Source organism: Rhinoraja longicauda, chromosome 20 (assembly GCF_053455715.1).
Source record: "Rhinoraja longicauda isolate Sanriku21f chromosome 20, sRhiLon1.1, whole genome shotgun sequence".
Classification (NCBI taxonomy): Eukaryota; Metazoa; Chordata; class Chondrichthyes; order Rajiformes; family Arhynchobatidae; genus Rhinoraja; species Rhinoraja longicauda.
This window is the reverse complement of record NC_135972.1, coordinates 5,729,619-5,757,493: the sequence shown is the minus strand read 5'-3', so window position 1 is coordinate 5,757,493 and position 27,875 is coordinate 5,729,619. Positions and strand designations below refer to the sequence as shown.

The 27,875-nt window shown below is 40.4% G+C and overlaps 1 protein-coding gene across 4 annotated transcripts; it reads right to left on the bottom strand.

Moving 5' to 3' along the window:
* Nucleotides 1–826: 826 nt before the first annotated feature.
* Nucleotides 827–27,587, bottom strand: rad52 (RAD52 homolog, DNA repair protein). 4 transcript variants are annotated; one of them, XM_078416495.1, is made up of 12 exons: nucleotides 27,315–27,377; nucleotides 25,639–25,738; nucleotides 19,338–19,439; nucleotides 15,469–15,562; nucleotides 15,083–15,150; nucleotides 14,813–14,931; nucleotides 14,265–14,340; nucleotides 9,230–9,426; nucleotides 7,663–7,817; nucleotides 5,207–5,299; nucleotides 3,160–3,345; nucleotides 827–1,802 (listed from the first exon to the last, which is right to left on the bottom strand). In XM_078416495.1, the coding sequence occupies exons 2-12, from the start codon at nucleotides 25,639–25,641 to the stop codon at nucleotides 1,741–1,743; spliced, it is 1,155 nt and encodes a 384-aa protein (XP_078272621.1). In that variant the 5' UTR covers nucleotides 25,642–25,738; nucleotides 27,315–27,377; the 3' UTR covers nucleotides 827–1,740. The 4 variants fall into 4 exon arrangements, with proteins under 4 accessions (XP_078272621.1, XP_078272619.1, XP_078272620.1 ...); XM_078416493.1 differs by lacking the exon at nucleotides 25,639–25,738 and having other exon boundaries at nucleotides 827–1,799; nucleotides 27,315–27,587; XM_078416494.1 differs by lacking the exon at nucleotides 25,639–25,738 and having other exon boundaries at nucleotides 7,699–7,817; nucleotides 27,315–27,586.
* Nucleotides 27,588–27,875: the final 288 nt, after the last annotated feature.

Here is a 27,875-nt window from a genome sequence, read left to right as displayed (position 1 = left end):
CTGAAATCATTAAAATAAAAATGATCAAAATCTCAGTACATCTTTTTGCATATTTCTGACATTAATGACCTGGCCTTGTTTATCGTGGTTAGTTTTAGTAGTTTGCTTATGTGGAAGGTTCAGTGTTGGTGATTAGAGAACTAATGAGCTACATGTTAAAGTCAACCAAGCCGCTAAATTGGTATGTTTGATGTTGTTTCTTATGGAGTTTAATAAGTTAAATTTGCCCTAAAATAAAAGTGCTGTCCATAGAAGTCCCAGTTCACAAGATTACTATAATGACAGACTTCCATTCACTTAATTAATCCAGGAAATTCCTAAAATATGTATTAAACCTGACTATTTCTTAAATATAGCTAGATTTTCCATCTCTACAGCTTCATGTTAGATTGCTGTGATAATTTTATGTATTTCCTTTAACTTTCACTGGTTTGGAGTTGCCTCCCTTTCTTCCCACCCTGATTAATATTTCTTCAGCATTTGTCGATTGCCGTTAAAAATGCTGTAGAATGCTTTTCTCAATTGGCACGTTTTTTCCATGTTTAAAAATCTTGATTTCAGTTGTGAATAACAAACCACCAATGTGATTCAGTGCTTTTGTTTTTCTGCATTGGGAACAGAATGTTACAAAGTGGGATACAAGGACAGGGGAAGGGGGTGTGGGAGATGTGCACTTCAGTTAATCAAATAGTAGCCACAGAGTACGGGGAAAGAGTGGTCTTTTGGAATTAGGAGGAACAGGCAGGAACAGCAAGGACAAGTTTTTAATCATGATAATATCAAGAGTGCACAGAAATGTACAATTATAAAGATATTAAAATTCTGTGGGATAAAATAATACAACACAGTTAATAAAAAAAACATGTCACTCAGTCTTTCTCCAGCTCAGTCTCTTGTTTTAATGGAACTTACATTCTTTTGCCTGCATGGACAGATTATAAAGATGGCAACTAAGTGTATTAAGACCAAACACTAATGTTTTGTGCCTGTGGGCATATAAATTAATGAATTTTGCAGAGTTAATAGACAGCGTATCTACTAATTGTACCTTTTTGCATAATTCACATGTCAAGTTGCAAGATGCATTAGAGTTTGGAGGATGAAAATATTGCTGACTTTCTTTGAAATAATGTACAGATTGTCTTTGCATTTCAAACTTATTGATAGTCTACAATTATTTTGGTAATAAATAAAAATCTCTGGATGCTTAGACAATTATGATGACCAAGTATCGGAAGATCAACAATACAAAATTATAGACCACAATCACGTTACTTGATAATATCACCCGTCCTCCATTTCTCCCACCCATTCCAGTGTAATGGCGCATTAGAAATTTGACAAGCTTGGATAACTTTTTTGTTGCTTTCTACACAAATTCCCTTAATATTGATTAAAAAAATGTTTATTTTTCAATATTTCCCCACGTGCTCACAGCAAACTATACAACTAATGGAAGAGTCTCTTTACATCAGCGGAATTGCTAGCAGTTGGTTCTATTGTTTTGCTGTATATTCAAAATAGCAGCATTAAATGTTCCTGGGAAATATCATTGTTCTACATGGTGTAGATTTGAAATGAACTTAGACAGGCAAATCCTATAAAGGAATTCAAAGAACATGAAAAGTTGCACTATCCTTGAAGGCTGCTTTTGAGTGACACTGGACATTCCTCACAAACAAGAACACAAAGGTCAAAACTAAGACAATAAAAAAGTAATAATTTGGCAAATTGATCTTTTCAGGCAGGTTCCAATCTGCGTTTCTTCATGAATTGCCCCATTCGGCAAGGACTGGATTCTACTGGAAATACAAATACAAGGTTACCTTTCAAATCTGTTACGCTGAACAGTAGGACTTTGTCTATGGTAACAAATAATCAATTACTAAATATACTTAGTTGCAGAATTCTGCTGTAACTGTAGCATTATTGACAACTCTGAAACAACAATACTGTCACATTGGACGCTGCTGACTTTTGTCTACAGCTCTGCTGTTGTGACAAGAATCAGACTGAGGAGAATGCAGCATCTGTTGTTCCTTGTATCTCTAGAATACAAGGTCTGATTGATTTCAGAGGTTTATTTGGACAAAGATTTAGAAGACAAATGAAAATATGGCAAGTCACTTTTTGGTTTAAATTTTAGTTGAATCTTTTTCCATTGAACTACAATTTTAACGTCTCTGAACATAAGATATAACAAAACTTAACATTAATGACAAGTTTCACAGCTGGATATGTTGTGTTCCCAGTTTTGGTATTTTCTCGAGACAGTTCACCATGTCCAGTGGACTCCACTGCAGATTGTCAGTGGGCGGGATGCTCTATCCGGCCAGGAAACAAGCCAGCACAACCAGTTGAGTAATTTTTAAAGAATCATACTGCACAATAAAAAATGGAACATTTAAAAACTATTTTCAGTAGCCTTGGCCTGGGCAGAAATAAAATATTGTGGGATGATACCTACTCTAGGCAAAGTGTTAGGAAAGTGAACTATATGACAAAAAATAACCAGCCTTTTAATTCTCAGTCCACAGATAGACAATAGATGCAGGAGAAGGCCATTCAGCCCTTTGAGCCAGCACCGCCATTCAATGTGATCATGGCTGATCATTCTCAATCAGTACCCCCGTTCCTGCCTTCTCCCTATACCCCCTGACTCCGCTATCCTTAAGAGCTCTATCTAGCTCTCTCTTGAATGCATTCAGAGAATTGGCCTCCACTGCCTTCTGAGATAGTTGCTGTTGTAGAGATATTTACAAAATACAAAAGGTATTGAGATCCTGGATTCATGGATAGGACAGATTTGGAGGGATATGGATCAAACACTGGCAAATGGGACCAGTGTAGGCCAGTGTGAGCAAGTTGGGCCGAAGGGCCTGTTTCCACATTGTATCACGCTATTACTCTGTTTCTGCTGGAGTACAAACTGGAGTACATGACATACAAAATTTGAACTGCGCCTATAATTCAGCAATCAATTGAAAGATCATACGCAAATTAGGAATACACTTCCAACTGCTTTCTTGTAGAATGATTTATTTAATTTTGAACCACTTTTAATCGAACTATTTTAGTCCTAAGTTTTGCAGCTAAAGAGCGAAAACACTGATTTGCTCGTAGCTCCCTGCCAGTTCAGGCAATACAAGTTAATCTTACCTGTTTGGTTTTGATAGGCATTGTGTGGTTGTTTTGAGGGAATTATCTTTCGTGGAGTTCTGCTCCTTGTCATCATTTGATGTTGGTCTGTAACAGGTGTAGCTAGAGTTTGTTCCTGCCTAAGGGCATTTGGATTACTCTCAAAACTGGTACCATCCAGAGGAATATCCCAGAGTTCAGGATCATCTGTTGATTAAAAAACAATGTTACATTAGATTTGTACAAGTAGGGTCCTCCCCAGCTTAAGACGCCCTGCTTATGTATAACCCTTACATAGGAATGGGCGCTAGGGATGGATTTGCTGGCTGCTGCAGGATTGCAGGCATCTGCCATGTGTGATTCTGGTTCACAGCTGTACTTCCGACTCGTGAACTGTTTGGGTTATGAATAGTTCTCAAGAATAGACCCCCTGTCAAAACCTACGGAGGACCTGCAAGTGGAAAATCAAAAATCTGCCTGCTTAAAAGTCTAAAAAACAAAAAGCTTTAAATACTCAGTAGGTTGGGCTACACCGATGGAAAGAAACAGGCAAGGCTTCAGGCTGAAGACTCCAGACGGAGTCTTTGACTCAAAACATTAGGCGTTTCTTTTCCCTTAGATGTAGCCTGGCCTGCTTCACCATTTCTGCTTTTATTCCACTAGATTCCTACTTTCTCTCTAACTTACTGTGGATCTTGTGTCCAATCCTAACTAAGGGACAGAAGAGTTAAACTGTCTTGTAACTTTTAATTTCATAATTGGAATGAAAGACATTTCTCTTTTTGCCTTGTCCACTTTTTCACCTGAGCTATCCCTCCTATAATTAACCCTTGCATCAACGAAGTAACAGTAATACGGTACAGATGACGGAAACGTTTTCAGATCACAATCTCTGCCATTTACAGTATGTGCCTCAAGATGATGGGTGCTGTAACAAAAAATATATCTACATTGACAACTGAGCAGACATGGCAAAATTTAAAGTTTACAGCAGTTTCTGGGCAACTGGCTAAAATCTCACGACATTGTAGGCTTAGGATTCTGTACTGCTAATACACATCAATGTATATATTGAAAATGCTTGCGTCCTGCTTCTTGTAGATGCCTCAAATTTGACAAATGAAAATTTCAACTGAATGGTTAATTTATCTGATTTAAGTTTATTTTCGATGCCTTATATTCAATATGTTTCTAATTTATTAAATAGTCTGTTGTAGGGTGTGCTGAGCATTGACCAATGTTTAAAACTGTATTGTCAAGTTTATCGTCTGCACATTTAATAACTAACATGTCTATTATTTTTGTCCAAGTAACAAACATATCAAACATGTACCAAATGTATGAGTGACCATTGTGGACATGGAGGCAGAGAGTCAGCACTATAGATTGGGATCACAGCTGGACCACTGTGCTGCCCACACCTGAATATATTGGTTTGATGCCCAAAGTCAGATTTTATACGTGTACTTCGGCACGTTGTGGCTCAACAAATTTTATGGTCCTAAATACAATTCCTGTATATTGGATACAATTTTGTCAGGATAAGGTTCAAAGTTTTTGACAGTTTTCACTTTTATTACATGTTTTGATATTTCTTGATCTGTAAAGTATTTTAAATAAAGGTTTTTTCAAAGTATCTTTGGAAACATGGCAACTATCCCACAGAGATAGTGATCAATCAATTCAATGAAATACTATTGCTGAACAAATAGTGCCGCAGATCACCATTTTGGTAGGTTTTTTTCCCCGATCTGCAGAAAATTCATGGCTTCACTGGTGATTTCAAAATCTATGGTAATAAAAATATCACTGTATCACAACTTATCCACTCAATTAACCCCCATATCAGCCTTCTGGTTCTGACTGCCTTTAGATTTAACATGAGCATGATCTACATTGATCAATGTTCTCGGTAGAAAGTCTTCAGTCAGCTGCCAACAACTGCTTTCAACTCACGATGCCTAATAAAAACCACTACCTATTCAAGATGACTGAAATGATGACCCTTTAATATTATTGAGACAGAATGACCTTTCAAACATACAAAATGCATGAATGGAAAACCTACCAGCCAAGAGCTTATCCTGGAAGAAATCGGCTTCATGGTTGACAGGTGTGCTGTGATTAACCTTTGGTGCCAATTTTGACTGTGCAGTTGTCACTACAACCAGAAAGGAAAAATGATTCCAATCAACACACACAAGTAAATAAATGACTGTCATTGGCAAAGATGCACTGTGAAATGATACCAAGCAAATAATCATTGTCTGGGAAGGTAATTTACAGGTGCGATAAATTCTACACAAAAGCATTAGAGATAGATCACAAGCTGAAACTATTTCCTTTATGGATCACGGTTAAGGTTAATTACTTTAGGCTGAGGAACAAACTGTGTTAAAGATTGGAAGCTGGGTTTGGTCATTATCTTCCTATTTTTAAAAAACTTTAATGGGTAGCACTAACAAAAAAATCAAATATTGTTTGCATTATGGTGAAGTAGAACTTTAATGTTTTGAACATTTTGGGAAAAAGTCAGATGAATAACATTTACTGAAATATATTGTTGAGCCTGATTGCATAAGACCCAGAACGAAGAATACAATACAATACAATACAATATATCTTTATTGTCATTGTACCCAGGGGTACAACGAGATTGGGAATGCGCCTCCCATACGATGCAATAATTTAGGTAATTTAGACAGCAGCAACCCAACGAAACGAACAGTTGTAACAGTTTTGGACAGGGTAAAGTGCAAGTTGATCTATGCGTTGTGGCCATCCGGCTCAGCAGGACCGGTTCATAGCAGCTATGGCCCTGGGGATGAAGCTGTTCCTGAGTCTGGAGGTGTGGGCATAGAAGGCCTTGTATCGTCTGCCCGATGGAAGGAGTTCGAACAGACTGTTGCAGGGGTGTGAAGAGTCTTTGTGGATGCTGGTGGCTTTTCTGTGGCATTGTGTGTTGTAGATGCCCTCCAAGTCTGGTAGCTGTGTTCCGATGGCCGAAGAAGAGTCCACATCAGGAAAAAATATGGTTTCCTTCCCGTAAGGACGTTAATAAACCATCTATCCTTTTTGAAGCTATTCAGCAGCTTTTACATTCAAATCTTCGGGCACCAGCCCATTAGAAACATAGAAAATAGGTGCATGAGGAGGCCATTAGACCCTTCGAGCCAGCACTGCCATTCATTGTGATCATGGCTGATCATCACAATCAGAAACCTGTGCTGCCTTCTCCCCCAATCCCTTGATTCCACTAACCCCTAGAACTCTATCTAACTCCCTTTTAAATTCATCCAATGCATTGGCCTTCACTGCCTTCTGTGGCAGAGAATACCACAAATTCACAACTCTCTGGGTGAAAAAGTTTCTTCTCACCTCAGTTTTAAATGGCCTCCCCTTTATTCTTAGACAGTGGCCCCTGGTTCTGGACTCCCCCAACATTGGGAACATTTTTCCTGCATCTAGCTTGTCCAGTCCTTTTATGATTTATACTCCTCTATAAGATCCCCTCTCATCCTTCTAAACTCCAGTGAATACAAGCCCTGTCTTTCCAATCTTTCCTTATATGACAGTCCTGCCATCCCAGGGATTAATCTCGTGAACCTACACTGCACTGCCTCAATAGCAAGGATATCCTTCCTCAAATTAGGAGACCAAAACTGCACACAATATTCCAGATATGGTCTCACCAGGGCCCTATACAACTGCAGAAGGACCTCTTTGCTCCTATACTCAAATCCTCTTGTTATGAAAGCCAAGATTTCTTCACTGCCTGCTGTACCTGCACCCTTACTTTCAGTGATTGGTGTACAAGGACACCCAGGTCTCGTTGCTCTTCCCCTTTACCTAATCTGACACCATTGAGATAATAATCTGCCTCTTTGTTTTTGCTGCCAAAGTGGATAACCTCACATTTATCTACTTTATACTGCATCTGCCATGCATCTGCCCACTCACTCAACCTGTCCAAGTCATCCTGCAACCACCTAACATCCTCTTTGCAGTTCACACTGTCACCCAGCTTTGCGTCATCTGCAAACTTGCTGATGTTACTTCTAATTCCATCATCCAAATCATTAATATATGCGGTAAACAGTTGCGGCCCCAGCACCAAGCCTTGCGGCACTCCACTCGCCACCGATTGCCATTCTGAAAAGAACATGTTTATTCCCACTCTTTGCTTCCTGTCTACCAACCAATTCTCTATCCATGTCAATACAATTTGAAATTTAGGTTACCTATTTCTCTCAGTATCAGATTTTCACAGCAATTTCCTTGCTAGATAATTAGGCAACTTAATAATTTTTGCATCCATTTAAAAAAAAAATTTTTAATTTAAAATTAGAATAATTGAAAATTTAAAAGCTTGTGAACCTATAAATGAAATTTTAGGTTAGTTACAATATGTATTAACATGGAGGTTTTGATGGATGGCCTTTACGGAAAAAAATAAAAGCAGCTTTGACAATTCTCTGAGAATTGCCCGTGCAGTTCTCTTTTTGCACGGGCAATCTCCGGTACCTGGGTAATTGGTTGCTTGTGCTCCACTACAACTACCAGTTTTGTGTGGCTCTGGTTGTTTCTTTGCCATCTGTTCTTTGAACTGTTGTTGGAGTTGCTTCTGTCGAAGTTTCCGTTGGTGTGTGGGATCCAGATCAGTGCTGCAATCTGTGTTGCTATGTAAACAGAGAGCCATGCAATGCAATTAATTTCTTCATGCACTGCTCCTTTTTATCATGTAACCACATCCCATCCATCTAACTGACCTGCCTTGTGAGAGAACAAGAGCAACTGTGTTTATGATAGCGTTACCATTATCTTAATACCAGTTTAGTATTTTTCCATATGCAGATATTAAAAAAACAGCAGGTATTATTCACTTAGCAAGGATACTACTCCATAACTGACATGCAAGTATCTGTAAATATTACTTCTTCTGATAAACAAATTGAAATGTAACCAAGAACTACAAACAGAATTAAATAAACATTAAGATTGTGAATGATATATAAGAAAATAACTGCAGATGCTGGTACAAATCGAAGGTATTTATTCACAAAATGCTGGAGTAACTCAGACTGAAGAAGGGTCTCGACCCGAAACGTCACCCATTCCTTCTCTCCCGAGATGCTGCCTGACCTGCTGAGTTACTCCAGCATTTTGTGAATAAATACCTAAGATTGTGAATGAGCTCTTTTGACTCATTTATGCATGTCAGCTAGAGCTATTCAGATTATTTCCACTTCCTAGCTCCTGATTTGTGATGGCAATAATGCTATTATTAATCTGTGCTGATCTCTCTTACCCCACAGAATTTACTTCAATAATATTTCTGCAACCACTAACTGATCTATAAATTACTTGGCCAATAACTTATTTTCACTTTTTAAATCAATGGTATTTTAATGTCAATCCTGTAGTTTCAATGCAAGTAAGAATTTCATTGTTCTATCCAGGAAATATGACAATAAAATAGTCTTGACTAAAAATTGACAAGACAAATCCATTAGATTTACCCCCTTGCTTCTCAACAATCAAGGAAAGGTCTGGGCTTAGAATATTGGATTGGTAATTTATGACTGGTTCATCGAAATGATCTAGCACCAAAAAATTCCAAATTCAGTTGGACTGCCACAAAAAGCTTGTTGTTTCCTGCAGGAAGGAAGTCCAAAGAGGTGATGTAACTGGTTTATTATAATAAATGTATTAGTAAATAGTTATTGTTTAATGTGAGCAAACAGGAAATATATAGTTAAGTAAAAATATATAATAGTCTATATTGTGGAACATATGGAATATTGTTAATATGTGGAAGGCTATACAACTTAGAATGAACAAACAGCTCAGATTTCTAAACGTCAAAAGAATAAACGAAATAGTGACCAAATTCCTATTAATCACTGTGGGTAGATTTCCATGACTCCAGAGACACTGATCTCTCAATCATAACTGAGCCACTTTTAGGGCAACTCAAAAATGACTTCAGCATGCAAATTTTCAACACGGTAACGTTCTTTAATTCAGATAATTAATAGAGTCTTAATACCAACTTGAGACTCAAGTGCTTGAAATTTCCACAAATACCAACCAGGAAAGGCTGCAATTTCCTCTTGCCACTTCATCTTTCCTGTCTGTAATTTCTCCGTCATCGTCTTCGTTAGGAGGATATGAATCAGGAGCAGGCAGATGTTGGTGCTGAGCCTGTAATAAGCTGCTATACCTGGCTTTCCGAACCATGGGTTCGTCATCCTTCCTTTTAGGATCAGCCAACTGAAAATCTGTTTGCTTAAAAATATAAAACGATAATGCTTGTATGAAATGAATGCAAGGTAAATGAATTAGATCTGTTGAATGATAATAGTTTCTTGAGATGCCAAGATATTTATCCCCATTGTATATCGAAGTTGAAAGACAATATAAGACAAATAGCACATCAATAAAATGGCAGATGCTGAAAATCTAACGCAGAAACAGATGGCCGTAAATGGTTCAACTGTACTCTCTCATAACATCTAAACCCATATTGTGGAGCATTGGGCCAAGAAAGTCCTATGTGGTGGTTTGTGCTCAGATAGCTGAATGCAGGTAGAGCAGCATTGGATCAAGAATCACTGCTTTGATTTCATTGCAATGACCCTTTTGTCAAAGTCCACATGTATGGATTTGTGGAATGGACCAGGTATACCTTTAGTTAGATCAACAGCTTATAATACATTACAGACATTTACTGTGAAGTCACATGAAGATTTGCTGAGATTGAGGGCAATTGTTTTTTAGGTATCTATACATCACCATGAACAAATGGCTCTATACACTCTGGTGTTAAGGAAGGCTGCATCATCACCCTGTGTTCACCTCAATGTAGCACCTCACCTTCACCAATCTACAGAATTTAAACAATATTGCCTCAACTCCAGAACGAAGGTCATCCCTTCCACCATCATTGAGCTATAGCATGTAGATAACACTTGTATTTATGCATCTGGAAGCAAGGCTCCAAGTCATAGTCAACCTGTCCAATGAAGCATGAGAACTTGCGTCTTATACTTAATGCCACAAAACAAATGTTTATCAACATGTCCCCACTGTACAACATTGCCCTCCACAGAAAGACTCAAAAACTTCATATTTCAGGAGCCATCTTGCAGCTGAGGGATTTTACCATTAAGTGAAAAAGAAAGAAAAACTACAAGGAGACAAAAGTAGCTTGATAGTTACAGCAAGAATTGAAGAGGAGAAAAACCCTGTTTCTCCTACCACAGATAAGGACTAACCTGCTGGTACTTCCAGCATTTTCAGAATTTATCATTTCACCTATAGTGCATCAGCATCCCTTTGGGAGGTCGAAGAAAATACTATTGAAAGACCATACTTCAAACCCAACACAAAATTCAGTTCATTGGGCAGCAGCAATCCCTGCTCTCCAAATGTGTTTGAGGCTTGGATTAGATTATGGGTACACCACCATCTACAGGTTCCTCTCCAAGTGCATGTACCATTCTGACTTGGAATTGCATTGCCAGTCCATCCTACTCAGCAGTCCTGTTGGGACTGTCCTGTTAGACAATAGACAATAGACAATAGGTGCAGGAGTAGGCCATTCAGCCCTTCGAGCCAGCACCGCCATTCAATGCGATCATGGCTGATCACTATCAATCAGTACCCCGTTCCTGCCTTCTCCCCATACCCCCTCACTCCGCTATCCTTAAGAGCTCTATCCAGCTCTCTCTTGAAAGCATCCAACGAACTGGCCTCCACTGCCTTCTGAGGCAGAGAATTCCACACCTTCACCACCCTCTGACTGAAAAAGTTCTTCCTCATCTCCGTTCTAAATGGCCTACCCCTTATTCTCAAACTGTGGCCCCTTGTTCTGGACTCCCCCAACATTGGGAACATGTTATCTGCCTCTAATGTGTCCAATCCCCTAATTATCTTATATGTTTCAATAAGATCCCCCCTCATCCTTCTAAATTCCAGTGTATACAAGCCCAATCGCTCCAGCCTTTCAACATACGACAGTCCCGCCATTCCGGGAATTAATCTAGTGAACCTACGCTGCACGCCCTCCATAGCAAGAATATCCTTCCTCAAATTTGGAGACCAAAACTGCACACAGTACTCCAGGTGCGGTCTCACCAGGGCCCGGTACAACTGTAGAAGGACCTCTTTGCTCCTATACTCAACTCCTCTTGTTACGAAGGCCAACATTCCATTGGCTTTCTTCACTGCCTGCTGAACCTGCATGCTTCCTTTCATTGACTGATGCACTAGGACACCCAGATCTCGTTGAACTCCCCCTCCTCCTAACTTGACACCATTCAGATAATAATCTGCCTTTCTATTCTTACTTCCAAAGTGAATAACCTCACACTTATCTACATTAAACTGCATCTGCCATGTATCCGCCCACTCACACAACCTGTCCAGGTCACCCTGCAGCCTTATTGCATCTTCCTCACAATTCACACTACCCCCCAACTTAGTATCATCTGCAAATTTGCTAATGGTACTTTTAATCCCTTCGTCTAAGTCATTAATGTATATCGTAAATAGCTGGGGTCCCAGCACCGAACCTTGCGGTACCCCACTGGTCACTGCCTGCCATTCCGAAAGGGACCCATTTATCCCCACTCTTTGCTTTCTGTCTGTTAACCAATTTTCTATCCATGTCAGTACCCTACCCCCAATACCATGTGCCCTAATTTTGCCCACTAATCTCCTATGTGGGACCTTGTCGAAGGCTTTCTGAAAGTCGAGGTACACCACATCCACTGACTCTCCCTTGTCAATTTTCCTAGTTACATCCTCAAAAAATTCCAGTAGATTTGTCAAGCATGATTTCCCCTTCGTAAATCCATGCTGACTCGGAACGATCCCGTTACTGCTATCCAAATGCTCAGCAATTTCGTCTTTTATAATTGACTCCAGCATTTTCCCCACCACTGATGTCAGACTAACTGGTCTATAATTACCCGTTTTCTCTCTCCCTCCTTTCTTAAAAAGTGGGATAACATTTGCTATTCTCCAATCCACAGGAACTGATCCTGAATCTATAGAACATTGAAAAATGATCTCCAATGCTTCCACTATTTCTAGAGCCACCTCCTTAAGTACTCTGGGATGCAGACCATCAGGCCCTGGGGATTTATCAGCCTTCAGTCCCATCACCTTTACCAGACTGTCTGCAGTAGTACTACCATTTTCTCAAGGACATTTAGGGATGCACAATGTTGACCATAGTCGATGATAATCCAGATCCCGAAAATGAAATAAATTTAGATCTGAAGAAAATATAGGCAGTAATCCCAGTTTTGGATATGAACCAATATTTCACAGCTCAGAGGAATGTCAAATAAAAACCATGATAGACACAAAATGCTGGAGTAACTCAGCAGGACAGGCAGCATCTTTGGAGAAAAGGAATGGGTGATGTTTTGGGTCGAGACCCTTCTTCAAAACAATCTGGTAGAAAGGTCATAAGGAATAGGGGTAGAAGTAGAATTAGGCCATTCGACCCATCAAGTCTACTCCACCATTCAATCATGGCTGATCTATCACTCCCTCCTAACCCCATTCTCCTGCCTTCTCCCCATAACCTCTGACACTCGTTCTAATCAAGAATCTATTTATTTCTGCCTTTAAAATATCCACTGACCGCCTCCACAGCCTTCTGTGACAAAGAATTCCACAGATTCACCACCCTTTCGCTAAAGAAATTTCACCTCATCTCCTTCCTAAAAGAACATCCTTTAATTCTGAGCCTATGACCTCTAGTCCTAGACTCTCCCACTAGTGGAAACATCCTCTCCACATCCACTCTACCCAAGCTTTTCACTATTCTGTATGTTTCAATGAGGCCCCCCCTTATTCTTCTAAACTCCAGCGAGTACAGGCCCGGTGCCAACAAACACTCATCATAGGTTATCCTACTCATTCCTGGGATCATTCTTGTAAACCTCCTCTGGACCTTCTCCAGTGCCAGCACATCCTTAGATATGGTGCCCAAAATTGCTCACAATATTCCAAATGTGGCCTGACCAGCACCTTATAGACCCTCAACATTACATATGTTTCAGAAGAGGAAAATAAATATCATTATAAACAGGCTGCAATTACAAAAACTGATTCTTAAGTTTAAAAAAAATTAATGAAGAGAAAGAATAGAAACATAGAAAATAGGTGCAGGAGTAGGCCATTCGGCCCTTCGAGCCTGCACCGCCATTCAATATGATCATGGCTGATCTTCCAGCTCAGTAGCCTGTACCTGCCTTCTCTCCATACCCCCTGATCCCTTTAGCAAAAAGGGCCACATCTAACTCCCTCTTAAATATAGCCAATGAACTGGCCTCAACTACCTTCTGTGGCAGAGAATTCCACAGACTCACCACTCTCTGTGTGAAGAAATGAAATAATATCACTCAAAATTCAACCAAAGATGACTTACAACAGCAGCTTGTTTAAATAAAAGGAATGATAACCTACTAAATACATGGGATAGCAAACAAGAATGATTACAGGTGCACCTCAACTATTTAATTGGTTCAAGATACAATATTAAATGGAAAAGATAGCCCCTTTGATAGTGATTACTCGATTCATCAGGGAAATCAAGCTGTCCATGATGCAGGAGGAGAAAACCTGCTCATAATTTAATCTTAAATGTTTAAATTTTCTTTGATTTCAGCCTTAAATTTCTTCATTCTTCTAGGGGGAATGAAACTCTGATGGTTTACAATGAAACTGAAATATGGAGGCTTAACCAGTTATGGTTTCATGAATCACCATTTAAAGCAGCAAAGAATATTGGCTAGCACTTGCTGGCATATGCAATTAAACATTCCTCAGCCTAAATGATTACTGGATGATACTGAATAATTAATACTGAATGATTGATGATTCCTGAATGATACCAAAGGCCCAAACTTGCTGGCAAGTTTTACTGGCAAATCCCTGACTACCATTGGACGTTGGAATCCAGTAGTAGAATACCTGTTGACCCGCTTCCTTCAACATTTTGTGTTTTACTCGATTCTGGCATCTGCAGTTTTTGTGTGTCTCCCTGTCACAGTTCTGTAATTTCACACAATAATTGTTTTAAAAGGGTGCTGCAAACAAATCCTCACCTGTCTTGGTAGTTTATTAACCATTCGCAGGTACTCCTTATCCAGAATACAATTACCCAAGGCATTGCCAAAAGATCTGAAATGAAAAACTTAATTAATGTGAGGATTCTCAGTTACACTGCTAACTGTAAGATAAAAAAAGCATTGCCTATTTTCCATTGAATTACTGTGCATATTTTCTAACTGATCATTATTTCATTTATTATTCTGTAGTCAATTATTCAGACTATCAACAGTAGAGGTGAATAATAACATAACCCAGATACCAAATGGAACAATGAGCTCCAAGTAGAGCAATTATATTCCGAAATTATAATATTATAATCGAGTGTTAAATGTTAGCTGCTGAACATCTATCCTTGTCTCTCACTTTCCCCCTTCAATACATCAATCATTAAATTTGAACCGTTATTATCTCCAAAGTTACAACAATTTATTATTTATTAAATATTTTAGTTAACATGCAGACAATTAAACCATTTCCCGAAGGATATATATAATCTCATTAACATGATTCAACAATTTCAGATCAAATAATTGTTTATTACCTCAAAGATCGCTTCAGTCCATCAGTAACCGCTTCCTTCCTGGCCTTCTCCAGGGACAATGCCTTGGATTTCAGTCCTTCACTCACTCCATAACCAACATCTTCATGGAAACACCCATCCTGATAGTCACAAAGTGTCATACTATTAAAATGCATGCAACATTTACAGTATTACACCCAATATAATTAAAACCAAAATCAGTACAAGGTTATTCATTTTCTTGCTTTTTGCCAGATAGACAGACCAACATTTAACAAGAGCCACTTATACCTTGAGTTGGACCTTTATAAATGCACTGACGCCCACATAAAATTTTCCATTAATGAGATCCACAAAATCTGAAATAAATCAAATAACTAAATTAATTCAAAAACAAGTATAGATTTATGGTTACACCCAACAGTGTAGTTCCTAATCGTTATGTTACAATGATTGAAATGTTTACTAGATACTGTATTTCTTGGTAAGATTGGAACAAAATGTCTGACCTAGCAAACATGAAAATAGTTTCTAAATTAATACACAGTAGATTCTTAATTTAACTGGATAATTAATCCTACAGGAAAACAACCGATTTCCACAATTCTGGTATGAACCTAAAATCAATAATGCTTCAACTCTCAAATATCCACTTAAACTAAACTAGTCTTACTTACCAACATTTTGTTGTGTGATGGAATGGGACCAACCATTATATCCAAAGAGTTCATTAGCGAGGTTGATAACCCTGTGACCCTCGATGTAGCAGACCTGATAATGTAGCAATTAGAGGAAACAAATTATTGTCAACGTAAAATATTTTCGCAAAAGTGGGAAAGATCACATATGAATGAGGAACTTAAAAAAATTAATTTTTTAGAACTTTAGAATAACTGACGAGTTATTCTATATTTATTGGTGCATCTATTATGCCTGTAAAGCTACATCAGCAAGAATTGCATTGTTCTAGTTAATATAAGGTGAGTATAGAATAAACACTTGACTCATGGAAAAGTAGTATTTATGGGCATCAATTACCAGATGAGTAGGTAGGTAAGTGAAAAGTATTGTGCAACTAATCAAAGTAATCCTGACAGTAAACAGTGAAATTAAAATGATTTGTCAGGAAAGTAGAGCCTAGAAATGCAAAAAAAAACATTCTGAAGCATGAATATGCAAAAAATGTTTCAACAGGGAAATTAAGTGGGGGACAAAGAAGCAAACAAAATAAGGTCATAAGTGATAGGAGCAGAATTAGATCATTCGGCCCATCAAGTCTACTCTGCCATTCAATCATAGCTGATCTATCTCTCCCTCCTATCCCCATTCTCTTGTCTTCTCCCCATAACCCCTGACACTTGTAATCTATCTATCTCTGCCTTAAAAATGTTCATTGACTTGGCCTCCACAGCCTTTTGTGGCAAAGAATTCCACAGATTCACCACCCTCTGACTAAAGAAATTCTTTCTCATCTCCTTCCGAAAGGAACGACCTTTAATTTTGAGGCTATGATGTCTCGTCCTAGACTCCCCCACTAATGGAAACATCTTCTTCACATCCACTCTGCCCATGACTTTCACTATTCGGTACGTTTCAATGAGGTCCCCCCTCATTCTTCTAAACTCCAGCAAGTACAGGCCCAGTGCCGTCAAACACTGCCATTAAAATCACCAAAAGCCTGTTAGAAATCATTCACTCATAGTTCTACAAAGTGCTAATTCTGTTTGCGCCTTCAAAAATGCACTTTCATAGAGATGATAATGAAAACTACACTGACATATTGAAGAGAAACAGATAATGCCAGAAATTCGCAACAGGTCAGGTCACATGTGTGGGAAGTTTCAGATCATGGACATTCCAAGCAAATACTGACATGGGTTAACAGTGCAGTGCAAGTTTAACATTCCTGTTTAGGAATGATCCAATTTCTAAGTACAGGTGTTTGGATTCCAGGAATTTAGATTCTCAAGCACAAGAATATACTCGGCCTGAAATATTTTTGTAAGAGCATAGAAAACAGGCCCAGACACCTAGAATTTAAGCAAATATGCCAAATGGAGCAAAACAGAAAGCAAGACTGGCAATCAAACAGAACAGCAAGACCCTGACAGTAAATAGTGCAATGAAAATGAGTTGGCAAGAAATTAAAGGCCATAAGCACAAACAAAAATAATTAAAATATCCAGCATGAATATAAAAATATAGCTCTGAGGGAAATAATGTAAAAAGTGAAGCAAAAGTGCCAAACATTCCTCCATAGTTCTAGTTATTCTGTGAAGGCTGCCAATTGTTCCAAGCGACATCTGGTGGCAAGTGCAAAAGACGACAAATACAAGTTTTTAAAAGAAATAATTCAACCTGATTATACCCAGATTCTTGAACACCAGTGTTTTGTGTACTAGAATGTAAACGTCTCAAAACAAATAACTACACCTAAAAGTGGATCACTACTAAATACTTAAATTCAGTTTGAATGAGTGAGTAGGGTAGACAAAATTTTCAATCATCAATGCGAAAAAAAGAAATTTGAGTGCACAAGGTTTTGTGTTCCTTGAGAATCCATGGGAAAAAGATGGGCAGATGGAGTATAATATATGAGATGCAAGATTATCCATTTGGTAGGAAAAAAAGAAAAATGTTGTTTAAATAGAGACCACAATCGGATTGCAGTGTTCTCTTATGAAACTTAGTTAACAGACGTGTTTGTCTAATTAATAAGTCAAACATAATGTTGACCTTCTTTCACAGGGTATCGAAGTAGGGAAGTCTTGATACAACTATAGAGAATTTGTAGCAACAATATATCTGGCATGAATACTTACCATTTTGGACTTATTTAAGAAGGTAAATTCTTGCTTTGTAGGGATCCTTGCACTCACCCTTAGGAAACATTACTGGATACAACCATTTTATCCTTGCTTGCCAATCTCTTTCCTTAAACTTGTTATTTATCCAAGCTGAGCCCAACTCTTCTATTCTACAAAGGTTTAATTTTAATAAACGGTCTTTAATGTACTATTTTCTAAAAAATACATAAAAATCCACATGAACAATATAAACTCCATTCTATTGATCAACCAACCATCTGTTCCTTCTTTGAAAACTTCAATTACATTGTTAAACACAATTTTCCCTTTATAATTCCAGACTAGTTCTCAATAATTAGCCTAAACATCTCCAAATGCATATTATATTTCTCTGATTATCGCCTAATCTTACCCATCACTAATATTAAGCTGTTAATAGCTATTAAGCTATTAAGCATAGTTACAAAAAAAATCTTATATGCCATCTTCAATTTACCAGTTCTAATCCTCTTACACTACCACATATCTAGGGGGCACGGTGGCGCAGCAGTAGAGTTGCTGCCTTACAGCGAATGCAGCGCCGGAGACCCGGGTTAGATCCTGACTACCTGTGCTGTCTGTATGGCGTTTGTACGTTCTCCCCGTGACCTGCGTGGGTTTTCTCTGAGATCTTCGGTTTCCTCCCACACTCCAAAGACATACAGGTTAATTGGCTTGGTAAATGTAAACATTGTCCCCAGTGGATATAGGAGAGTGTGGGGATCGCTGGTTGGCGCGGACCCGGTGGGGCCGAAAGGGCCTGTTTCCACGCTGTATCTCTAAACTAAACATTAGATGATTATGGCAAGCCATCTCATTATTTCCCTGAACAACTTGAAATAAAAACTATTGAAACCTACACTTACCTGCAAAAGCACAGCCAACCATTTCAATACATCAATTCTCATACCTTTATCATTCTACTTTGAACAAGATTTTGCTGGCATCCGCTCTACCTTGCCAAATACCACACAAATTTCCCATTAAATTCACTAGTTTAGATTTGCATTTTTAAACATTTTTGTCCCGAGTACCGTAATCTCTTATTCGCTAGCTCATTATTCAAATGTAAGTAAAATATTTAAGTTAAGTGCCTTTCTATTTTCATACTTTCCCTTTGCCAGAATTTTCCTCTTCCCTCCCCCTCTCAACTTGCCAAATTTACTTTGCATGTTATTTTGTTTTCCTCATCATATTCTCTTCTTTCTGCCTGTGTCCAAAATCTATCCTTAAAGCACATTATACAATTTATTTTCCTATTATTCTCTCATTCTATTTTAGCCTTGCTTCATTGAAATGAGAGGTGTTTAGGAAATCCTTTTCCATTTTTCATTATTTCTTGCCTTTGTCACCATTAACCTGAACCTTGTACCCAAGTGTCATCCCACTGACTCTTGGTCATTTTCCAGCACCAGATCCAGCAAATATGCTTCGCAATTGAGTTGAGAACATGCGGATCAAGGAAGCTTTGAAAATATGAGGCTGATTTTCTGTGGAGGATTGCTTGTTCATGACTTAACATGGTAATATCAGAAGTGATAGTGCAAATGAAGCAAATGTTGACTGTATAAGGGGAGAAGGATGGGATGGGGTGAAGATGAAATCAGAGGAAAATAGTAGAGAAAAAATCCTTTTTCATTTGTATCATTTTTAAACTTCATAAGCATAACAATTTCATTTCAGAAAATATTTTAATTTACCTTTTGCCCTCCACCTGCTGGACGTTGACTGATGTATTCTGGGCCTAATCGCCTCTGCAATGCACTCTGGATTGCTTGATATTCTTCAGCTGTATATTGGTACTATAATGAAGAAAACTAATTGAATTAATTTGGTAGAGTTCAGATACTTTATGCATTCTGTGTTGAAAGAAACAAGCTTCATTTCACTTTATTTTTTTTAATCTAATGCCTTAGAAAACAACAGCATTATGTACTGCACAAATGAATTAGAGGACTGTGGTCATATATTTAATCTGAAATTCACCCCAAATTAAATGACCTTAATAATTGGTCTTTAGATTGATACATCGGATCTTGTGATGCCTGTTAAGAGACTTGTTTCTATAGAGCAAAATTTGAATCAAGCAATTGCTGCTTGGTTATTCTCGAAAAAAGGATGAGCTTCATTCACGATTAAATAATTTACAAATATCCACCTTTTTGCAGGGTGATCTAAAAATATTGCATCAACACACTGGCTGGGTATAAAAGCTTCATAATTCAGGGAAACAGTCCTTTGAAAGCAGTCTTGAAGAGGGTCCTGGCCCAAAACATCATCTGTCTATTTCTTTCACTGATGCTGCCTGACCCACTAACGACTCCAGCAATTTTTTTTTTTACAATGAAAGTATTGTACATGTTCAGAAAGGAAATCACCTAAACTCGATTAAGTTGTAATTTCATTTTTGTGACCAATGGTGGCGCTGGAGCACGGCAGTTCTGAATCTTTGCATTACATGAGAACAAAATCTGCCATTAAAATGGGAACAAAAATTTTGTCACTGTAATAGATAAAACTATTCTCTATTCCACAACTACACTTCAGGTGAAGAAGAGATTTGGGTTGTGGCACAAGAATCTGCAGATGCTGGAATCTGGTGGGTATTAGGGAACAGGGGGCAGTAAAAGGAAAATGGGGAACCCAGAGTAGGGAGGAATAAGTGATGAGCAGATGGAGGAGGGGAAAGGAAATGGGTGACGCTGGCAGGCAGAGTTGAAAAAAAATGTACAGGAGAGTAGGGGCAGCTAGATAGATGTGAAGGATGGGGGTTTTGGGCACTCAGGCGGGACAGAATTTGTGAACTCAACCTTTAAATTCATTGCAGGACTGTTTTACAATACACAGTATTGTTTAACATGTTAAACAGCAAATATGGAGCTGTGTCGCAGTTGTTTGCGAACTGGACACGAAAAGCTGCAGTTCCTTCTATGCACGGGACTGTAGTTTAAAACAGCAGCTGTACAAATCGTCTAAGAGTTTGTCAGGCTATATTTGTATTGTGTCTATGTGGCAAGTTGGCGTCCATGGGATACAGAGGCCGACTCGGGACTTTCGACAAGAACTGAAACCTTTACCTCATACTGTGAGCGAATGGAAATGTTTTTTATTGGAAATTACATTATGCAGCTGAAGAAACAGAGGATGCTGATCAAGTGCAGGTAAGAGCACAAAACAAGGCCATCCAGGAATGAAAGAAAGCCATTAGGGTTGGTATTGTACATCGCATCACATGCATATGCTCAGCTAAATGTTGATCGTGAGAGTCAACAGTACCTCACAATAAACACACACATGAGGCTTTATTCATACACAAAACCGCCCTACGGTGTGAAGTCAGCACCAAAAATCTTCCAAGCTACAATGGACAAGATTCTGTAAAGAATATCACATTGTTTGAGCAATCAAGATGACTTGCTGATTGCAACTACTACTGAGGAGAATCTGGATATACTCAGTGAAGTGTTGAAACGGCTTGATCACAATATAAAGTTGAAAAGCCAACGTGCATTGTTACAGACCGTAGTGTGTCTTGGTTTGAAAGTGGATCAATGTGGACTCCAACCAGTGAAGGAAAAGATTGAAGCTATAGCAAATGCACCAACACCACAGAATGTGTCTCAACCTCGCTCCTTCCTGTGAATGGCACAGTATTACTCACGTTTCTTATCCGAGTTAGCCACAAAGCTAGCTCCTCTTCACAAGTTGTTGAACAAGGATAAAAAATGGGAATGGTCCAAAAAGCAACAAAATGCTTGCATGTAAGAAAAGCTTGACCAGTGATGCATCACCTGTTCACGACGATACAAATAGCAAGTTGAAGTTGGCTTATGATGAATCTAGTTGTGAGGTAGGAGCTGTGATTTCACATGTAATGGAACATGGACAAGAAAAGCCTCTAGCATTTGTATCAAGCATACCTACCAAGAATGAGCGTAATTATGCACAATTCCAGAAGGAAGCCCTTGGTATCGTCTTTGGGATCAAGAAATTCCAACAGTATCTGTTGGGTAGGAAACTCACCCTGGTTACTGATCATAAGCCACTTCTAGCTATTCTTGGTCCTCAGTCAGTAATACCTACAATGGCAGCCTTGTAGGTATTGGGTATCGCAGCTCAAAAGAAAATGCTATCCGTGATGCGTTTGCCTCATGAAGAATCAGATGTGGGCACTGAAGGTGCTATCTACGTCACTGAAGCAGTGGACAATGACTTTCCAGTCACACCAGCTGAAATTGCTGCTGAAACTCAAAAGGATACAGGGCTAAAAGAAGTGAATAACAAACTTTGTGTGGATGGTCAGAAATAAAATTATGTACTAATGAACTAAAACTTTATCACAATGGACGACATGAACTGTCATGTGAGCAAGTGTGCATTAAATGGGATCACAGGGTAGTAGATCTCACAATCACAATAATACTTGTAATGGCAGTTTCTATACCTTCTCAAAGTCCAACTTCGATAGTCATTACTGCTCGGGGATGTGGTGAAGATATAGCTTACGCACACACCGCACATAGGTATAGCAGGCAGTGAAGAAAGCCAATGGAATGTTGGCCTTCATAACAAGGGGAGTTGAGTATAGGAGCAAAGAGGTACTTCTGCAGTTGTACAGGGCCCTAGTGAGACCGCACCTGGAGTACTGTGTGCAGTTTTGATCTCCAAATTTGAGGAAGGATATTCTTGCTATTGAGGGCGTGCAGCGTAGGTTTACTAGGTTAATTCCCGGAATGGCGGGACTGTCATATGTTGAAAGACTGGAGCGACTAGGCATGTATACACTGGAATTTAGGATGAGGGGTTCTTATCGAAACGTATAAGATTATTAAGGGGTTGGACACGTTAGAGGCAGGAAACATGTTCCCAATGTTGGGAGAGTCCAGAGCAAGGGGCCACAGTTTAAGAATAAGGGGTAGGCCATTTAGAACTGATGAGGAAAGACTTTTTCAGTCAGAGAGTTGTGAATCTGTGGAATTCTCTGCCTCAGAAGGCAGTGGAGGCCAATTCTCTGAATGCATTCAAGAGAGAGCTAGATAGAGCTCTTAAGGATAGTGGAGTCAGGGGGTATTGGGAGAAAGCAGGAACGTGGTACTGATTGAGAATGATCAGCCATGATCACTTTGAATGGCGGTGCTGGCTCGAAGGGCCGAATGGCCTCCTCCTGCACCTATTGTCTATAGCAAAAACGAATCTTCCAAACGCTGTTTCTTGATTAATTGGTCTTTATTGAAGTAGCACAAATCAAAAGAATAATTCATAGCTTATCATTCTTCTCAACTGTTTCCTCTTCAAACAACACATTTGTTACCATGTGGTCGTTACCGTGTGGTCAAAAACTGTTTTCTCTCCATCCTCCGAGACTAAACTGACCCCCAATCTCTGTGACTACGCTAGCCTCTTCAGATGTAGACACATCCCTCTACGTATCAAATCCCACCTTCCAAATTACAGACAGAAACTAGAAATATTAAACATGGCCATAATATAATAATAGTAACTAATTTAAGCGTAAATGGCTCCTACAACTTTATTAGCCAAGTATGTTTTGCAACATACGAGGAACTTCATTTGCCATGCAGTCATAACAATAAAAAGCAACAGGACACACAAAATCAATTTTAACAAGAACATCCACCACTGTGACTCCTCCACATTCCTCACTGTGATGGAAGGCGAAAAAACGTTCAATCTTTCCCTTCTTTGCACTCCAGCGGTCGGGGGCCTCTAACCTTCCGTTGACGGGGTGATCTTGACTCCCGTAGCCCGCGGCGGGCCTTCCTTGCCGGGGCAATCCAGCTACTGCATCCGGGGGGGGGGTGGTGGTTCTCACCTCCCCCGCGCCAGGCGATCTACTAGTCCCAGTCGGGACTAGTCGAACGTCATGGGGCTTTTGGAGCTCCCGACTGCTCAGACCCGAGACTGCGAGCTCCTTGATGTTAAAGTCCGCAGGCCACGGTTGTAGAGTCGATCCAGGCAAGGGATCGCTCGCTCAGATGCAAGTCCAAGCCCCGCGGGGGCTCAAAGTCAGTCCCAGGCAAGGCTGCAGCTCCACGATGTTAGGCCGCAGAGCGACCGGAGATACGACCCGCAGCTGCGGCTTGCCTGCAGTCCGTCTGTCTTTTGTGTTTTTTGTTGTTTTTGTCTGAATTGTAGTTTTAATATGGTGTAGGGTTTGTATGTTATGTTTGGGGTGGGGGGTGTGTGGGTGGGAGGGAGGGAACGGGAACTGTAAAATTCTCTCTCCCGAACGGAGACGCGACCTTTGTTTCTGTGTCGTGTCTCCGTTCCCGTTGCGGCCTACCATCGGCCATGCACCTAGGACCACCTGGGGCTCTGGTTCGCAGAGCCCGCGGCCCGGACTCACCACCTGCGGCGCTGGCCGCCTTCGGATGCTGCGGGAGCGGCTGCGACTCGTCTCCGGAGGCTCCGGCGCGGGCGGCGTGGACGTCGGAAGCCCGCAGGCCCCTGGATGGGGGCCGACATCGGGAGCTCCGGCAGCGGCAGAGGCAGCGTGTTCGCCCGTCCCGAATCGCAGGGCTTGGGTCAGCCCGCCACGGACCTTTCACCGTCCGGCGCGGCCTGGAATAGGCCGCGGGATTTTTCACCACCCCCCAACGGGGGCTTCAATGTCGGGAGCCCCGACCGCCCCGACAGGGCAACTACAACAGCCTGACTGCGGGACAAGACGGCAGGGGAAGAGAAAATACATTCTGGCCTTCCATCACAGTGAGGAGTGACTGGAGGAGACTCACTGTGATGGATGTTTCTTTTTGTTTGGAGTTAGTTTGTGATTGTATGTGTTATTGCATTTTTATTGATTATTCTTATTGGTCTTATTGTTCAACTGCGGGTAATGTTTCATTTCACTACACATTTATGTGCATGTGACAAATAAACGACTATTGACAAAACAATCGCACCTCCGGCAAGGTAAGAGATTGAAAAAAAAGTTTCCCCCTCCCCCACATAAAACAAACCAGAGAACATTTGCACAAACATTTAAAACTTACCAAAAATAACAAAAAAAGTTTGAAAATTACAGACTGTAGGCGAGGTAGCCACAGTGCAGCGCCCCCTAGTGGCAAGATTGGGTGGCAAGTACCCAGTTGTTAAAGACAAAGATTACTTCTAGAACTCCATAGTGAACACGTAGGTATTGTAGGAATGAAGTCTACAGCCAGAAGCTGCATTTATTGGCCAGGATTGGACAATGACATAGAAGCAATGGCAAGCAAATGTAGCACCTGTCAGAGTTGTAGAAGTAGGCCTACCGAAACCCCTTTGCTAACATGGTCTTGGCCTACTAGACCTTTTCAGAGGGTTCATGCGGATTTTTGTGAACATGGGAATAATAATTTTCTTGTTTTGGTAGATAGCCACTCAAAGTGGATTGAGGTGGTACATGCAAGTACAAATACAACAGAAAGAACCATAGATGCATTGTCGTCTTTGCGTGTCATGTCTTACCTGAAGAGCTTGTCTCTGACAACGGCTCCCAATTTTGTGCTGCACCGTTCCAAACTTTCATGAAGCTAAATGGTGTCAAGCATACCTTAGTGCCAACTTACCATCCGGCATTTAATGGCGCAGCCGAAAGGTCAGTCAGGATAATCAAAGAAACTCTCAAGGATCAAGTTCTTGAAGGTAATTCAAAATTCAGTATATCACAGCGGCTAGCTAGTTTCTTACTGAAATATCGTACCATGCCACAATCTACCACAGGGTATACGCCAGCTGAAGTTCTCATGAAAAGAAGGCTCAGAATTAGACTGAGTTTGATTCTGCCTAACCTGTCTCCTAAGGTTGAACGCATACAATCTGATCAGAAACGTCATTATGGTGGAAGTAAAAAAGAACGTAGGTTCAATACACATGATCAGGTTCGTGTTCTCAGCCCACCTTACAAAGTAAACAACTGGGAGGTGGGAACAGTTAAAGTGTGTGGTATCAGGAGATACTGGGTAGAATTTGGAGGATGTTAGAAGTGTGCACACAAACCATATGATCCCAGCAAGGGATGCACAAGAGCAGAGCATACACGAAGAAGCAGATCTGTCAGACTTCGGTATTATTCCAAGTTCAGATGTAAGATCAGAATCTACAAAGAAAGTTGAGACAAAAGGTAAATGATCTTGAACTTGATGTTCCTTCAGAACCATAACCTGACACTCCCCATAAACCACTCAAGAGATCAGAAAGAGTGCGTAAACCAGTTGTCAGATTAAATTTATAAAATTATTCTTGTTTGTCTAATTTACGTTATTTTACTTTCTAAAGGGAGATCAGTGTAGTGTATATAATAGTGTATATAATGGTAACTGTAACTTTAAGAACTGAGTACCACAATGGTGTGATTTGTGTCATGCGATATATTTATTATCTTATCAGTCTTCATGAATATGTGTGAGTATGCGCGGTGTACTTTTGTAAAATAAAAAAGACCCACACTGGCAACAGCGTTTACTGAAAACCTGTGCTTTGTTTTGTATCTGCATGCTAAAGCCGTAACATCTTACAGGGGTGGAGTGGAATTCACTGGAGATGGTCTTTGAGGGGAGGATGCTCCTCAATCTACGGAGCATCTTGGACAATACAGCTCCATGACACATTGGTCAACCTGAGGAGCAACAGACTGGTTCCAAGATGCAGCACAGAACGCCACAGAGATCCTTTTTCCCTGTCGCTATCAAACTGTACAACTGCTCCCCCTTCTGTCGTGGGCTGGACTGACTCCCCTTCCCCCTCCCTCCCGAATCTTTGCACATCCCCAATCCTGGACTTTCCACTCGTCACTTTAATTTCATGTTTCAAGTATCTTGTTGCGTTTTATGACTGTTGACAGACCAATTTCCCTCCTGGGATAAATAAAGTTCTATCGTATCTATACAAGAGCAAGCGTCAGTTTAAGTAGATCGATAAAGCAGGTGACAATCGGGGTTGTGAAGTAACACCGATGGCATCTCATTCAGCAACGAACACAAAACTACATTCACAAGCAGCTGCACGGGAGTCACGAACTGGATGAGTGAGTAAACGTGAACACAAAGACAGACACAAAATGTGTGGAAAGGAACCACAGATGCTGGTTTACACCGAAGATAGACACAAAATGCTGGAGTAACTCAGCGGGTCAGGCAGCATCTCTGGAGAAGGAATAGGTATGAAGAAGAGTCTCGACCCAAAACGACAAGCATTTTTTCTCTCCAGAGATACACCGTAGACAATAGGTGCATAGGTGCAGGAATATGCCAATCGGCCCTTCGAGCCAGCACCGCCATTCAAAGTGTAAGAAAATAACTGCAGGTGAAGGTACAAATCGAAGGTACTTATTCACAAAATGCTGGAGTAACTCAGCAGGTCTCTCCTGAGATGCTGCCTGACCTGCTGAGTTACTCCAGCATTTTGTGAATAAATACCCGCCATTCAATGTGATCATGGCTGATCATCCACAATCACTACCCCGTTCCTGCCTTTTCCCCATACCCCTTGATTCCGCTGACCCTGAGAGCTCGATCTAACTTTCTTTTGAATGCATCCAGTGAATTGGCCTCCACTGCCTGACCCGCTGAGTTACTCCGGCATTGTGTGTCTGTCTTTAGAATTGGTGACGTTTCGGGTCGAGACGCTACTTCAGACTGAGTGAGGCACGTTTGAACCACAGCAGTGTCACTCACCTGCCCGAAACATATGGTGGGGTTGTGGAGAGCGAACTGATCTTTCCCTTCAGACATCCCAGCCCTTTCAAAAACTCAGTTAACCGCCAAGCCACGGAAGAGCTCTCTCTCTCGCGGCCGAAGACCAATCAGGAAGGCCCATCTCCCGCAGTGAATGCCGAGCGGAAGGACCGGGCGAGGGAGACATCTTGCATCGTGAGGAGGCCGGCCACCGCGAAGGACGCTGGGAGTGAGGTCGAGCGGCCCTTTGCTCTGGAGCAAAGATACTAGAGGAACAAGATAGACCACTCGACCCTAAAAACCGGAGTACGTCATGGCGCCATTTTAGTAGGCAGAAACTTGCTGAAACATTTAAAAACAAAAATAACAAAAATCTGTGAATTGATAGATGAGATATATTCTGCATTTTTATGGTATCATCACACACTGTTCCCCCAAAACACTGATTACATTGCGAGAGGCATAGCGAACGACAAGTTCTGCTTATTAAAATGGCGAACGTTATGCTCCTTTGCGTACTGCACTTCAGCACAGGCGATTTCAACGGAGTGGTTCACCTTG

Excerpts from the sequence above, each read along its gene's own strand:
- rad52 (XM_078416492.1), bottom strand. The coding sequence starts at position 27,371 with ATGTCTGAAGGGAAAGATCAGTTCGCTCTCCACAACCCCACCATATGT. Across the intron at positions 19,440-27,314 it reads CCACCATATGTTTCGGGCAG|TACCAATATACAGCTGAAGA; the intron begins GTGAGTGACACT and ends TCTTCATTATAG. Across the intron at positions 15,151-15,468 it reads CATCACACAACAAAATGTTG|ATTTTGTGGATCTCATTAAT; the intron begins GTAAGTAAGACT and ends GATTTATTTCAG.